The sequence below is a fragment of the Mus pahari genome, chromosome 10 (genome assembly GCF_900095145.1).
Source record: "Mus pahari chromosome 10, PAHARI_EIJ_v1.1, whole genome shotgun sequence".
Lineage (NCBI taxonomy): Eukaryota > Metazoa > Chordata > Mammalia > Rodentia > Muridae > Mus > Mus pahari.
This window is the reverse complement of record NC_034599.1, coordinates 112,900,870-112,916,398: the sequence shown is the minus strand read 5'-3', so window position 1 is coordinate 112,916,398 and position 15,529 is coordinate 112,900,870. Positions and strand designations below refer to the sequence as shown.

The 15,529-nt window shown below is 54.5% G+C and overlaps 1 protein-coding gene across 3 annotated transcripts; it reads left to right on the top strand.

The window, feature by feature from the left end:
* Positions 1-4,675: 4,675 nt before the first annotated feature.
* Xirp1 (xin actin binding repeat containing 1) lies at positions 4,676-14,715 on the top strand. Of its 3 annotated transcripts, XM_029543823.1 has the most exons (4): positions 4,676-4,787; positions 5,914-5,966; positions 8,644-12,034; positions 12,432-12,518. In XM_029543823.1, exons 3-4 carry the CDS (start codon positions 8,645-8,647, stop codon positions 12,438-12,440), a joined length of 3,399 nt encoding a protein of 1,132 aa, XP_029399683.1. In that variant the 5' UTR covers positions 4,676-4,787; positions 5,914-5,966; position 8,644; the 3' UTR covers positions 12,441-12,518. The 3 variants fall into 3 exon arrangements, with proteins under 3 accessions (XP_029399683.1, XP_029399682.1, XP_021063810.1); XM_029543822.1 differs by having other exon boundaries at positions 8,644-14,715; XM_021208151.2 differs by lacking the exon at positions 5,914-5,966 and having other exon boundaries at positions 8,644-14,715.
* The last annotated feature ends 814 nt before the right edge of the window (positions 14,716-15,529 follow it).

Sequence of the window (15,529 nt, the reverse complement as noted above, 5' to 3'; positions counted from 1 at the left end):
TCTCTCTCTCTCTCTCTCTCTCTCTCTCTCTCTCTCTCTCTCTCTCTCTCTCAACCCTGTCTGGAAAACAAAGACTAAGGAGGCTTCCGCGCACAGTGGTCCTGCAGGATGGTGACATGCTGCCCCCTTCTGGTAACTGAGGATAATGCCACCTATTTCAAATTGCATATTTCTCTCTCTAGAACCATGCGCCCCTCTCCTAGCCTAGCCTAGCCCAGCCACTCGCACTTTATATGGCTCTTTCCTAATGGTTGGTCTGTCTGTCCATCCGTCCGTCCGTCCGTCCATCTGTCCGTCTGACAACAATCCTGGCCCCTGTGTTAATTTCCGTTTCCATCTCCCTTGTGTCTGTTCTCATGGCTCAATTCTCATGGCTCAGACGGTCCCCTCCTGAAGCCCCAGCCTGCCTTGGCATGCTTCACCTCTTGCTCTGCCGGGATCCCTCAGGACCTGCTGTGGCTCCTGGCAGCCTGTCTTACCCACACTGCACCACTCCTTCTTCCCAAAATAGCTTCTTGTCTCCGCATGGCTTCCAGCTACTCTCTGACGACAACCTCTCCCCAAACATATCTGTAGTCTTCCTCCTCCCAAGTCCAGCACTGAGCCCACTCTTCATGGGCCACCCCTCAGATTCCTCTGCGTGCAGGGGACGCCAGCTCAGTCCTCTCTCTGACTTCCAGCTCTGAGTGTGACTCATGGGCTCCTCCTGGAGACCTGGCATCTCCTGTTGAAAGCTACTGTTCCCCACCACGCTGCTGTCCTGCCTGCTCATTCCCCAAGCCAGGCTAATAAAAGGGGCCTCGATTTTCCCTCTCCTCGACAGCGTCATACAATCTTTTTCTTTTGGGTCTGTGTGCTGGTTAGATTTCATGTCCACTTGACACAGGCTAGAGTTCCTGCTCTGACTTCCTTGAAAGATGAACTCTGAGATGGAAGAGCAAATGAAGTGAGTTCCCAGTGCCTCACCTCAGCAGTGAAACTGTACCGCCCTGTGGCTCATCACCAGGAATGCTTTGTTGCTGTTCTAAGACCAGTTCACCGCGTACGCATGATTGCGGGCATGCTCCGGCAGCTGGCCCTGTTCTAAGTCTCGTCAGATACGAAGGCAACCCTGTACACCCGAGTTCAGCTTCTGCCTGTCTTTCGATCTCCTGGACCCAGTGGGTCCTGGACTGACGTGTTGGCTCTTTCTTCTACCCCTATACTCTCTCTGTGACTCTGATGACTGTACTGCTACCTGCCCTTATAGAATCTTCTAGAACAGCTGGAGCACAGCTCAGTTGGTACAGTACATGCCTGCCACGAACAAACCTCCGAGTTCCATCCCCAACACTGAGTGACCCAGCTGTGTTGGTAAGAGTCGATCATCCCAGCATTCAAGAGTTTGAAGGAGGAGGATCACAAGTTTCAGGTCACTCTCAGCTACACCTCAGATTGACCCATGGGCATACCTGTGGGGCATTTGGATAGCTAATTAGTGTAGGGGAGCGCTAGCCCACTGTGGGTAGGTCCATCCCAAGGCAGGTAGGCCTGGGCCAGGGAACTGGCTGGTAAAGCTGCTATTCTCCAGCTTCCTGCCCTGCCTGAGTCCCTGCCCAGTTCCCTCAGTGATGGGCTGTGGTGTTCATCACAGCAACAGAAAGCAAAGCAGGCTCTCCATCCATCCATCCGAGTACCCTAGATATAAAAACACCATGGGGGCCGGTGAGGTGGCTCAGCCGCTGAAGGTGCTCGCAGCCAAGCCTGACCTCATGCCCGGGTGGAAGGAGAGAACCAACCCCACCTTGCTGTCTTCTGACCTCCACAGGGGCCCCGTGTCACAAGCTGCGGCCACCCACACAATAATAATAAATAAATGTGATTTTAAAACTTAAAAAGGAGGAAGAAAGGAAGAAAAAAGAAAGAGGGTTGCAGAGATGGCTCAGCGGTTAAGAGCACTGACTGCTCTTCCAGAGGTCCTGAGTTCAATTCCCAGCAACCACATGGTGGCTCACAACCATCTGTAATGCCATCCAATGCCATCCAATATATATTATATATATATATATATAACAAATTAATTAAAAATAAGAAAGAAAGAAAGAAAGAAAGAAAGAAAGAAAGAAAGAAAGAAAGAAAGAAAATCCTACAAAGTCACACAGTCACACATTTGGTGGCAGGTGTCACAGGTAGGATTCAAACCGAGGCAGTGTGTCTCCTGATCAGGGGCCTTAATCCACTGGGGTTACTCTCCGAGGAATTCCTCTGTGGGGTGGAGGCAGGCTGGGAACCCCTTCTGCTCCATCCTGTGATGAACAGACCCTGCCTAGAGGAGGGGCTGGCTGCCAGAGATGGGGTGCTAGAGCATCAGGCTCATGAGACAGCTAGGAGGGAGAGGTGGCACACGCCTTTAATCCTAGCACTCAGAAGGCAGAGGCTGGCAGGGCTCTGAGTTTGAGGTCAGCTTAGTCTACGGAATGAGTTCCAGGACAGCCAGGGCTATAGAGAGAGACCAGGGGTGGAGGGGGTGGGGCACGTGTGACACCAAAAGAACAAAGCAGAACCTCACAGCAATCCTCTTGGATCCACCTGAATGTTGGGATTGCTGGATAATAACTTAAATTTATCTGACAGCCTATTTCCAGAGAGGTGTGTGGGGTGAGCCCTTCATCCCTTTAATGAAGATGGAAGCCTGGGGATTTCTCACAGGAGTTAGCACACTTGACACTGGGAAAGCAAGCTTGCCTGTGTCCCCCCCCCCCCCGCTCTGATTGCTTTTGGGGGAAGGGGGCGATGGGATCTCACTATGCAGCCCTGGCTGGCCTGTAGATCAGACTGGACTCAAACTCACAAAGAACCCCTGTCTCTGCCTCCCATGTGCTGGGAGTAGAGGCGTGCACTGCCATACCCTACTTAATTAGATCTTTTCTTCAGAAACTGTTTTCCGTTTGAAGACCGCAGGACAACCCGCAGAGACTGGTTCTCTCCTTCCACCAGGGGGGTCCCCGGGGATTGAACTCAGGTCATCAGCCTTGGTGGTCTTCAGCAGGTGAGCCATCACCCCACACTATGGTAAGCACTCTCCACAGTCATTTTCATATGATAATTCATTCGGTGCTCGAAATCACCCAGAGAGGCCTTCACTGCTGGTTGGAGATGCTCCTGCTTCCTCTGGTACATCCTGTGAGAGAGAGAGAGGCTGTGCCACTTCTGTCCCTGCCAGAGACAACCAGGACTCTGGAGCAGGGGATGAGGACAAGAGGGAGGGTTGTCCAAGATGCACCTCCCAGGCCCGAGCTGACAGCAGGTTGGTATTGACACCGTGGACAAGGTTCACAACGCGCCTGCCATCACCCCTGGCATCTGAGGGCACATGGAATTCAGAAGGAAGACCGGACACTCACACCCAGGGAGGAGCCTGGCTTCCCACCTGTTGCCTGTGCCCTGGGCTACTCAATGTCTGACCCTACGCCCCTTGGGGGTTGGAGGTGAGGTGGCGCAGAGTCAATGACAGACCCCAGGACAGGTGAGAAAGACCGCAGCGAGCTCTCTCTATGCTGCTATACGCTCCTTTAATACCCTCCACCCTTGCCCCATTGGTTCCAAGAAAGCGCTCTCTCCTAAACAGCAGAACCTGATTGGCTGGCATTGTCTGCACCAGCAGACAAGTGTCTCTCAGGCAGTCCTCAATTAGGTCCTCCTGCAGGAGATGCTTTTGCGGCTCCGAGGCCCCCAGCGTTTACATAAAGGCGGTGCCGTTCCTGCTACACCCACCTGGGACAAAAGCCACTTCCGTATTTTCTGTGGCATCTCTCCACACCGGCTTTAGTGCCAAGTAAGTGACGAAGCCTGCCAGGTCCCCCGGGGCTCCGTGTGACTGAGGAAGAGACAGGTGCACAGTCTGTCACTCCATCTGTGACCGCGAAGATGATGACTCCAGGGTCAGAAATAACTCCACAGTCAGTTTCCATGTGTAGGTCCTCCCAGCCATTCCCAGAGAGTCTGGGCCCTGAGTCAGAGGGAAGAGTCTAGAAGTAGCCATGGACCCAGGTCACTGGGCTGGGACACCACGGATCTACCCTTCGGATTTTTTTTTGATAAATTAAGGGCCTGTTTCTTTAGAAATCTCTCTCACCCCCAAGTTTACTTCCCTCATAGCTTCAAAGACCTGGGCTGTGGAGCTAGGGTGAGAATAACTGGGAGACAGGCCAGCTATGCTTTTGCACAGAGAGAATCGGAGGTTGAGCCTTTTACATGAAGGTGTCTCTGGTAGTGAGAAGCCTGGTCCTGCCCTCAGGGAGATGATGCTGGGCTTTGGGCTCGGTGGACCACGTGTGGTAACAATAGTTCAGCATAGAGAGAGGGGGCCTGCAGGATGAGAGGACAGGGTCATCCACACATCAAGTGTCCCCCCATTCATCTCCTCAAAATAACCATCCATGACTGAGTCATCCACCCCAGTCCTCGGGGCAGGCTTGGGTTGAATGGGACTCCTCCTCCACCCTATCTCTCCCTAGCCCAGAGGAATTGTAACTGATTCCCCAGGATGGAAAAGTGACTTCCACAAGCCCTAAAAATAACCGGACCACTTAATACTCCGAACATAGCCTCTCCCCCGCCCCCACCCTCACCCACCCCCTGCCGGGCAGATAAAGGCAGCTGCCTGGCTGGCAGAGAACAGAGACCTAGAGCCAAGGCAGAGAGAGGCGTGGAACCCAGGAACAGAACAGAACAACAAAGAATCCCAGGACAGCGACAGACCCCAAGGCTAGACACCCCAAAGCACCCAGCCACCAGCCAGACCCTTGGTGAGTACCCTCCCCTCTTGTGTTATAGGCTGGCCTCCCTCTCTAGTCCGTGTCCCTCTGGACCTTGCAGCGTGGGTGTCAGGAGGGAGTCTAGCGGTAGCGGGGAAGGTGTGGGGAGGACGTGATACAGATGTACAGGCCCCTGGAGAGGAAAGCCACCAGGACTTACCTCTAGAAGGTGGCAAGTGTTTGTATGTGCTCAGAAGTTGCTGTGGCTACCTCAGGGGGACCCAAGAAACCCATTCTCTCTCATCTAGTATCATCGAGAGATGATAGTTCCACGTGGTCGCCGGGAGCTTTGTGGGGTTTTTTAATGTTTAAATTACAGTTTTGTTTATTTTTCTGTGCATGTGAATGGGTCCATGTGTTGTGGTGAAAGTGTAGGAGTCAGAATACATTGTTTCTCTCTTTTACCAAGTATATGGCCCCCAGGGATGGAACTCTCTCTGGTCCTCAGAAATAACAGGAGGTTCCTGTACCACTGGCCCACCATTCTGGCCTGGAGTTTTGATTGTTTTCTGTTTGGTTTGAGACGGGATTTCTCAGTGTAGCTCTGGCTGTCCTGGAACTCGATTCGTAGACCAGGCTGGCCTCAAACTCAGAAATCTGCCTGCCTCTGCCTCCAGAGTGCTGGGATTAAAGGCGTGCACCGCCGCCACCATCACCCGGCCAAAGTTTTGATTTTTCAGATGCAGCTATGGGCCTGGGACATAGCTCAGCTGGTTAAGTGTTTGCAAAGCATGCACAAAGCTCTAGGTTCACCAAATACAACCAGAAAAGATGTTGCATGCTTGTAATCTGTCTCAGGATAATCTGAGGTTCAAGGTCATTCTCGACTACTTACTGAGTTCCAGGCCAACCTGAACTGGGTGAGATTCTGTCTAAAAAAGAAATAGGGGCTGGTGAGATGGCTCAGTGGGTAAGAGCACCCGACTGCTCTTCCAAAGGTCTGGAGTTCAAATCCCAGCAACCACATGGTGGCTCATAACCATCTGTAACAAGATCTGACGCCCTCTTCTGGAGTGTCTGAAGACAGCTACAGTGTACTTACATATAATAAATAAATAAATCTTAAAAAAAAAAAAAAAGAAAGAAAGATGCTGAAATGGGGCTCCTCTTGCTTCAGGGCTTCCTCTCAAGAAGCCTGAGACTGCGCGGAAGAGACAAGAGGTGTGGAAGGTAAGGAACCCAGGACAGCCAGAGCCAGAACATGGTCCAGGGCAAGCCCAGTCCCCAGCTATTGCTGGTCACGGTCTTAGCATAAACGGCCCCAGCGATGTTGTACCCAGGCCAACCTGTGAGTTAACTTCCCTCTTGAGGCAGCTTTGGTAGTATCCCATGGGGAAATCCTCCAACTAAGCCTGGGGTGACTCAGGATGGAGAGATCAGATCTGAATGTGCCCAGTGGTAGGCATCGAGAGCAGGCTGGTGCCAAAGAGGGGGTCCGAGGTGGAGGTGGGTGGTCCTGAGTAGCTGGCAGTGCTGAGTGACTGTCTCAGCCTAGGGGACCTGCTCACGGACAGTCTTTGAAATTACTATATCTGAAACCTGCCCTCAGGAGTCTCAGGCCAGATGGGAGTGGAGCCGGGAAGCCTGAAAGCCTGCCTCAGCCTTTTCTGAGGCCTCAGCTGGTCACGTGACCAGCTCCATGGGCGGCCCCTGTCCCCTTGCTGGGCTTCTGTATCCCCTAACAACAGGCCATTAGATTCTTTGGCCTCTGTGACCCTAGCAAGGATTCTGGGGGTCCCTGGGAGTCTGGGTTGGGGACAGCTGGTGGTCTGTATAGGAAATCTGCCCAGGCCACTCTCGTGGTGACTAGATAGAGCAGAAGTGGGGACAGGCATGGGTTTGTGTGTGGTCTCCTACACAGAGCTCAGAGACAAGAGGGACCACCCGGAGGTTTTGCTTGGGACTCCATAAGGGGATGTCAGATCTTGCTTCCTCCGGACTCTCATATCCTCGGTGGAGAGGCCAGGGAGGGAGTTGGGCAAACTGCTCTCCCTTCTCCTCCTTCTGAGGTAGGAGGTCAGGAGGACAAGAGGTCAGGAAGATGCTCTGTCCCTTGTCACCAGCGTTCCTGCTTCGCCGCACACCCTCAGATGCCTTTGGGCGATGGGTATCCGCAGGTTGGCCTACAGGTCAAATACCTTGGTACTTCACAGAAAGCAGAAGTCATCATCTTCCAGAAGCCCAAAGTATGGAAAGGGCACGGGCACACCAGGTCTCCCTGGCTGAGTTGGAGTGCCTTGATATCTGCTGAGGCCTGGACCTCAGCTATATTTAGTGCTGAGTGCAGGGTGGAGCAGTGGGCTGGGGCAGCAGGAGGGGGCACATATTTTACATTCTTCCCCTAATGGCCTCTGGGGACTGTCATAACACCTGTCACATGACAGATAGGACATACATGAAACAGAGCAGAAGATGGCTGGAGGAGTGTGAGGCCTCTGAGGTGTAAGAAGAGTCAGGGAGAGGCGTGCCTTGCTAGAAGCTGGGGCAGGATCTAGATTCTGGCTGGAAGCCCTCCCTGCCATAGACTCTCCAAGCTATGCTTGCTGGTACAAAACTGGGGAGGGCACTCTGTGACAGGGCAGGCCTCTCATGTCCAGAGCTGCTTTGGCAGAAATGACCTTAATCCCACGATGTTCTACCACACACCCTAGACATGCAGGACTGGAGGGGTGCATGGCAAATAACAAAGCCCTGCACACCCAATCCTGCAATTTCCTGGGAGTCAGGCCTTCGGTAAGGTCTAGGGACTCGAAGTCAGCACAGCCTGTAACTCATTCTGCAAGATCTGACCCGAAACTCAAGCTGCTTATCCTTAATTGCAGAGAGCTGCGGGGAGAAGAAAACTTAGGAGACAGTCAGTCCAGGACTGGCAGGGTGGCTCAGCTGTGACAATGCTTGCCTAGAATGCACGAAGCCCGAGTCCAATCCCCAGCATGTAGACTGGTGGCACATTCCAGAAATCTCACACTTGCAAGGTGGAGGCAGGTGGAAGTTCAAGGTCACCCTCATCTATGCATCCAGTTTGAGGCCAATCGGGGTTGAGACCCTGTCTACATGTAAAATGAAAACCCTGACCTGGAATTTAAACATTGGCTCTGCCTAAACATGAGCAGTTCCCCCTCCTTGGGCCTCTCTTTTGCCAGCAAGGACCCAGGGGCCTGGGAAAGGTTGGAGAGAGCCAAGAAGTGGCAGTTAGAGAAAGGTTTCTAGTAAACACGCTAAGTGTGCCCTCTGGTGGTGTACATGGGAATTTCACCACTATAGGAAATGAGTCTTCATTTAATTTAGGTTTTTGCCAAGATTACACTCCAGCGCCCTCACTATTTGGGAGTCTGCTGAGAATAATGTTTTTATTATTATTATTATTATTTTGGGTTTTGGTTTTTCGAGACAGGGTTTCTCTGTGCAGTCCTGGCTGTCCTGGAACTCACTCTGTAGACCAGGCTGGCCTTGATCTCAGAAATCCACCTGCCTCTACCTCCCAAGTGCTGGGATTAAAGGCATGCGCCACCACTACCCAGCAGAATAAATGATTTTGACAGAGGGAGATGTAGATGATTCATCCAGCTTTTCTACTGGATATTTGGATCCCTCCAGGGGCTGGAAGGAGTCTCCAGGCGGGCTGTGTCCTGCTTGATTCCAGTGACCCAGGTGAGACTAGGAAGCGGAGACTCATATTGATGAATGGGTGGACTATCATACTCCAGCCCCAGAGTGAGCCCCAGGCTAGAGATCTAGAGATGTTGGAGCCCCTTAGTAGTGGCCACACAGTCCCTAGCCTTTCTCGTACTAGTTAACCCAGGAACTGCCCCTTACTTAACTCAGCTTCTCCCCTCCTTCCCTGAAGGATGGCTGATGCCCAGATGCAGGTAGCTCCTACACCAACCATCCAAATGAGGACAGGAAAGGACCTGTCCCTCCCTCAGCCCTCAGCCCCAGAGGGTCTTCCGCCACCGCCCCCCAAGGAGTCCTTCTCCAAGTTCCAGCAGCAGCGGCAAGCCAGCGAGCTCCGGCGTCTCTACAAACACATCCACCCTGAGCTGCGGAAGAACCTCGAAGAGGCTGTGGCTGAGGACCTGGCCGAGGTCCTTGGTTCGGAGGAGCCCACTGAGGGTGATGTTCAATGTATGCGCTGGATCTTTGAGAACTGGCGGCTAGATGCCATTGGCGATCACGAGAGGCCAGCTGCCAGGGAACCTGTGTCAGGTGGCAACGTTCAGGCCACCTCTCGAAAGTTTGAGGAAGGCTCCTTTACCAACAGCTCAGATCAGGAGCCTACGGAACTCCGGCCATCAGGGGGTGATGTCCAAGCTGCCAGACAGCTGTTTGAGACCAAGCCGCTGGATGCGTTGAGAGGCCAGGAGGAGGCAACACAGACAATCATGAGGGAACCTGCAGCCACTGGAGATGTACAGGGAACCAGAAAGCTCTTTGAGACTAGGCCCCTGGACCGGCTGGGTTCCCGCCCCTCTATCCAGGAGCAGAGCCCTTTAGAGCTTCGCTCAGAGATTCAGGAGCTGAAGGGCGATGTGAAGAAGACGGTGAAGCTGTTTCAGACGGAACCTCTATGCGCCATCCAGGATGCAGAGGGCACTATCCACGAAGTCAAGGCCGCCTGTCGGGAGGAGATTCAAAGCAATGCAGTGCGGTCCGCTCGCTGGCTCTTTGAGACTCGACCTCTGGATGCCTTCAACCAGGACCCCAGCCAGGTGCGGGTGATTCGGGGGATCTCCCTTGAGGAGGGAGCCCTGCCCGATGTCAGTGCAACTCGTTGGATCTTTGAGACGCAGCCTCTGGATGCCATCCGTGAGATCGTGGTAGACGAGAAGGACTTCCAGCCGTCTCCGGACCTCATCCCCCCTGGCCCAGATGTTCAGCATCAGCGACATCTGTTTGAGACATGTGCCCTGGACACTCTGAAGGGTGAAAGAGAAATCGAGGCGGAGGCTCCACCCAGGGAGGAGGTGATTCCTGGTGATGTCCGCTCTACACTCTGGCTATTTGAAACAAAACCCCTGGATGCTTTCAGAGACCAGGTCCAAGTGGGTCACCTGCAACGGGTGGGTCACCAGGAGGGTGAGGGGCTTGTGACTGAGTGTCTACCCAGTACTGGAACTTCGGTGTTGCCTCTGTCTCAGGGTGTCCCCCAGAACGATGGGTTGAAAGGGGACGTGAAAACCTTCAAGAATCTTTTTGAGACCCTTCCCTTAGACAGCATCGGGCAGGGTGAGCCTTCGGCCTATGGGAACATAAACAGAGGACAAAAGACTGATTCTGCCGAGCAGTCCCAGGGTTCTGACGCCCCCGTATATGCGATGCAGGACAGCAGGGGACAGCTTCACGCCCTGACTTCTGTCAGCAGAGAGCAGGTAGTTGGAGGTGATGTACAGGGCTACAAGTGGATGTTTGAGACACAGCCCCTGGACACACTGGGTGGAAGCCCCGGTACCATCGATGTGGTACGAGGTATTACTCGGCAAGAAGTGGTGGCTGGGGATGTTGGCACTACTCGGTGGCTCTTTGAGACACAGCCACTGGAGATGATCCACCAACAAGAGCAACAGAAACGAGAGGAGGAGGAGGGGAAGGGTCCAGGAGGCCCCCCTCCTGAGCTCCCCAAGAAGGGTGATGTACAGACCATCCGCTGGCTGTTTGAGACCTACCCTATGAGCGAGTTGGCAGAGAAGCGAGAATCTGAGGTCACAGGCCCCGTGAGCAAGGCTGAGACACAGTCCTGCACCTGGATGTTTGGGCCCCAGTCTCTGAACCAGGCAGAAGGCTCTGGGGAGCAGCACCTGCAGACCAGCCAGGTTCCAGCTGGAGACAGGCAGACAGACAGACACGTCTTTGAGACTGAGTCTCTGCCAACCTCAGGCCAATCTAGTGGAAGAAAGCCTGTGAGGTACTGCAGCCGGGTGGAGATCCCTTCTGGGCAGGTATCTCGACAGAAAGAGGTTTTCCAGGCCCTGGAGGCAGGCAAGAAAGAGGTACCGGAGACCACAATCAGCCCGGGGTCCATACCCACAGGCTCTGTGCATAAATTCACCTGGCTCTTTGAAAACTGCCCCATGGGCTCCTTGACAGCTGAGAGCATCAGAGGGGACAGCCTCCAGGAAGAACAGCCAAAAGGCTCTGCAGGCCATGGGACACCAGAGAGGCAGGAGACAGCAGCCGAGAGAACCCTTCGGACTTTGCATGCCACCCCTGGCATCCTGCACCATGGAGGCATCCTCATGGAAGCCCGAGGGCCAGGGGAGCTCTGCCTTGCCAAGTATGTGCTCCCAAGCCCAGGGCAGGGGCGCCCCTACATACAGAAGGAGGAGGTGGTGTGTGGTGAGCTCCCCCGGATCGTCCGTCAAGTGCTGCGCCGGACAGATGTGGACCAGCAGGGACTGCTGGTTCAGGAGGACACAGCTGGGCAGCTCCAGCTCCACCCACTCAGGCTGCCAGGTCCTGGTGACCCTGGGAATATTGAAGACATGGACCCTGAGCTCCAGCAGCTGCTGGCCTGTGGCCTGGGAGTCTCTGTGTCAAAGACGGGGCTGGTGATGCAAGAGACAGGGCAGGGCCTAGTGGCACTGACCGCCTACTCCCTCCAGCCCCAGCTAACCAGCAGGGCCCCTGAAAGAAGCAGTGTGCAGCTGCTGGCCAGCTGCATAGACAAAGGAGACCTGCACAGCCTTCACAGTTTGCGGTGGGAGCCGCCAACAGACCCAAGTTCTGGACCAGCTACCGAGGAGTCCCCGAGGCTCCACCCTACTGAGAGCATCATACATGTTACCCCATTAGACTCCACCATGGAGATGGGGCAGCTGAGAGTCTCGGGATCCACACCCTGCCCACCTCCACCTCGGGCAGCTGGAAAAGTGGTCCTTCCAAATGGGAAACCTGTAGCCCAAGCTCCATTGCAGGAAACGAGGAAGCAAATGGATATCCACCATGCTGGGCCGAAAGGGAAGGCAGCCTCAGGAAGACCAGAAGGAACCACTGCTTCCCCTCTAGGGTCTGGGCCGCCAGATCTCCAGGAAGCCATGCAGAATCTGCGTTTGGCAACCGCTGAGGCCCAAAGCCTGCACCAGCAGGTTCTGAGCAGGCATCCACAGGGCTCTGACCCTGTAGCCACCTCCATGCCTGTCCAAGGTGTTCTGCAAGCATCCACTCCTGCCACTGGGGTTACTCAAGGCAGCATCAGGCCTGTGGCTGGAAGTGAAGCCAGGATCCCAGCAGTCCCCAGAAAGGTCAGTGAGGATGACAAAGCAGTCCCCAGAGGGCTGCCTAGGGGGCGGGTGACCGTACAGGATGGCATCTATGCTGCTCACCCTGTGAGAACCTCTAACCCACCTGGGGCTATCCAGCCTTCTGAAAAAGAGTCCCATCCGAGGCACAGCCCACCCCAGGCGGACCAAGGTCAGAGTCCCAGGCCGGGGTATCGTGAGCCTGGGGGTCATTCACAAAGTGCCTGGGAACCTCTGGGGAAAGTGATGCCCCAAATCTCGCTTGAGTACCTCCAGGCAGCAGACACCTCCCTGAAGACTGCCCCTCTAACTCACCACACCCTGACCTCTAAACCCCAGGCTGCAGGTGCCAGCCTGCACTCCCATAATGCCTCTGTTCCTCCCCCTCCTACTCTCCCAGCTGCTGTGACAGAAGAACCTGACCACCCAACTCAAGGCCACCACCAGGAGGACCCCATCCAGCAGGCCTCCGAGCCCCTGCAGGAACCCCTTCTTCATATTCACAACAGACCCGCTGGCCAGAAAACCCCTGAGGGGTCAGAGACGAAACCCTCCAAAGTGGAATCTGCCATGCCTCCGAGAAAGAAACCCCCAGTACCTCCCAAGCCTGCACATCTAAGCCAAAGCCACCCACCTCAGAGGCTGCCCAAGCCCTTAGCGGGCTCTGCCAGAACCTCAGACTCAGGACAAGACCATAAGCCAGGTGAGCCAGGTGTAGCCAGCCCAGGGTCAACCAAAGCTCCCACAATAGCAGGCCAGGACTGCCTGCCTCTGACTGAAAGCTCCAAGGGGCAGAAGCAACCTGTGCATCAGCATCCACTCAGCGCTACGGCTCCCAGGCCTAACAGGGGTCAGATAACCAGCAGCAACAGCCAGAGCTCCGAGTCTCCTACATTGAACGTTCTCAACAATGACTCCAGCCCACCACGAACGCACTCTAGCTCCCCCAAAAAGCAGCCTGTGGGCTGCTCCAAGCAGGGGACCCCTGAGAGCCCAGAGATTGTCCAGGGCAGCCATCAAGAGCTCCAGGGCCTCCTGAGCCAAGTGCAAACCCTGGAGAAGGAAGCAACTCAGAGCGTGGATGTGCAGGCCCTGCGGAAGCTCTTTGAGGGTGTGCCCCAGCTGGGAGGGGGAGCCCCTCAGGCTCCCACCGCCCCCAACGTGACTGAGGCCTCTATGGAGCAGGCCTTTGGGGAACTGACTCGGGTGAGTTCAGAGGTTGCCCAGCTGAAAGAACAGACCCTAGCCAGGCTGCTGGACATCGAAGAAGCAGTGCACAAGGCTCTTAGCTCCATGTCTAGCCTCCAGTCTGAGGCTCCCACAAGCAGCCATCCACAGGGAACTGCAAAGGATCCCGGTGTGAACAGGGTCTCCGCCAGTAGCAGAGCCAGACCGACAAGCTCCAGCCAGGTCAAAGATCCACCCCTAGTCAAAAACCAAGAAAAGGTTGAGAGCCATCCTGAGGACAGGATGAGAAATCACGAAGAGGCCAGAGGCCAGTCAGCAGTGAGCGTCCTGCCCTCCAGGAGGCTGGAGACACCACAAGGAGCCGAGCCTGGCCTCCTACAAGTCTCACCTTCCTGCACAGGATCCTCCTCTCCAACTTTCATCTCAGTCCAATCAGCTACAAAGAAGCTTCCGGAAGTTTCTAGCCCTCAGGGAAGCCATTATATCTCAGGGAAAAATACACACCTAGGTCAGGACATAGGTCAAGCCCTGCTCTACCAGAGAGACATCCAGGATCAGGCTGGGACAAGGGAGTTGTTCATCAAGGGTTCTGTGCCCACAGGGCAGCCAAAGAACATTCTGGAATTCCAGACTGGGTCAGCTACCTCCAAGTCCTATGGAGCCACACGAACAGTGACCGAGCAGTATGAGGAGATGGACCAATTTGGGAATACAGTCCTCACTTCCTCCACCACCATCACCCAGCATGCAGACCCGCTGACGGACCCCGGCCCCCAGCTCTGCCTCCACACTTCTCCTATGCTAAGGCAGTTCCTCCACAACCCCTCCAGGTTCAACAGCGACCTGGCAGAAGCTGAGATAACATGGGCTCCCTGTAACCACTTCCACCCAGCTGCCCAGTGAACCCCTCTGTCTCCCACCAGTCTTGGGTACCTCCCCCAGGACTGAGTCATGGGTCTACCTCCAGCACATGTGGAACAAGGACCAAGAAAAACGTGGCTTTCAGAGAGCTGATGAGGCCTGTTTGCCTTGTAGTTCTTGAAAAAGAGGCAAGAAACGTAAAGCAGCCATCCACAGGAAAGTCAGATGGGAGGGGCAGGACCTGACAGGTGCTTGTGGAAAACTAGCCCACACTAGCCCAGCTCACACTCACAAGTGAGCCTGCATCTCATTGCCTAGAGCTGGAGGGTCACCCTTGCACTGTGTCCCTCCGTGGCCAGCCTTTTTCTTTGGTTATGGAATCTGGCTGTCTTAATCCCTGGTGAGGACCTGAGGCTGAGCAGACTGGACATGACACTGGTCTCTGAGATTGGACTAAAGGCTCCAGAAAAACCTAGGTGCCTGCCTCTTCATCACCAGTGGTCCAAAGGGCGCAGAGAGCGTGCTAGCAGTCAATAGTGTTCTGAGAAGCTGAATACATCACCCTTCTTGACCCTATCACCCACACTCTGCACCCCGAATGGGAAAAATGACCCAAAAATAAACTCAAAAGAGATTCCCTGTCCTGTGTGTCCGACTGTGTGTGTGCTGCCCCAGAGTCTGCATTCCCGGGGAATGGAGTCATGATCACCAGGTGTCTGCCTTGGCTGTAGCAATACAGAGGCTGAGGTGCCAGCGTTCCCCAACAGTGTATGCCAGAAAACAGAAAGGCCCTGCCCGCTCTCCTGCGCTGGGTTATTTGTGTACACACATCCACCACACTTTATCTACACCCTCAGATACACATACCACACATGCATATGCGCACTCCACTGGCGCACACACGCCATGTGCCGCTCTCATGCATGTATACACACACGCAGATGTGGACCACAGGCATCAACACGCCACAGACCTACACGCTGCTGTCCCCTCATCTCTGCCTCCCTCCTGATGTTCTTAGATGCCATTCCAGGGCAAATTCTTAAAATCCTAGCCCAGAATGGGACAGCCACCCGGTAGAGCTAGGCAGGAAGAGGTAGGAGCATTCCCACTAGAATTCCCATGCCCAGAGTGGCTCAGCCATTTCCTGTTCACAGAGGGTAGGTACTGTGTGCCAAGCAGGAGGTGTTCTTGGGGAGGGAGTGATCAGATCCTGGCTGGAAAATGCAATGATTTTAGTGAGAACCATTCTCCCTCTCTCGGAAACCATGGAACCTTCTATGCCAGGTCCGTTGTAGGTCACAGGGGTGACAGCAAGATCCCGTGGGGTGCTGTCTGAGGAGACTGACTTTTAACATGAGGAGAAGGAGAGACAAGAAAGATGACATCAGAAAGAGGGTGAGTGCCTAACTTTCCACTCAGAAGGCATGAGTCATGAATCATGGCAGT

Coding starts and splice junctions, on each gene's coding strand:
- Xirp1 (XM_021208151.2), top strand. CDS start 8,645: ATGGCTGATGCCCAGATGCAGGTAGCTCCTACACCAACCATCCAAATG.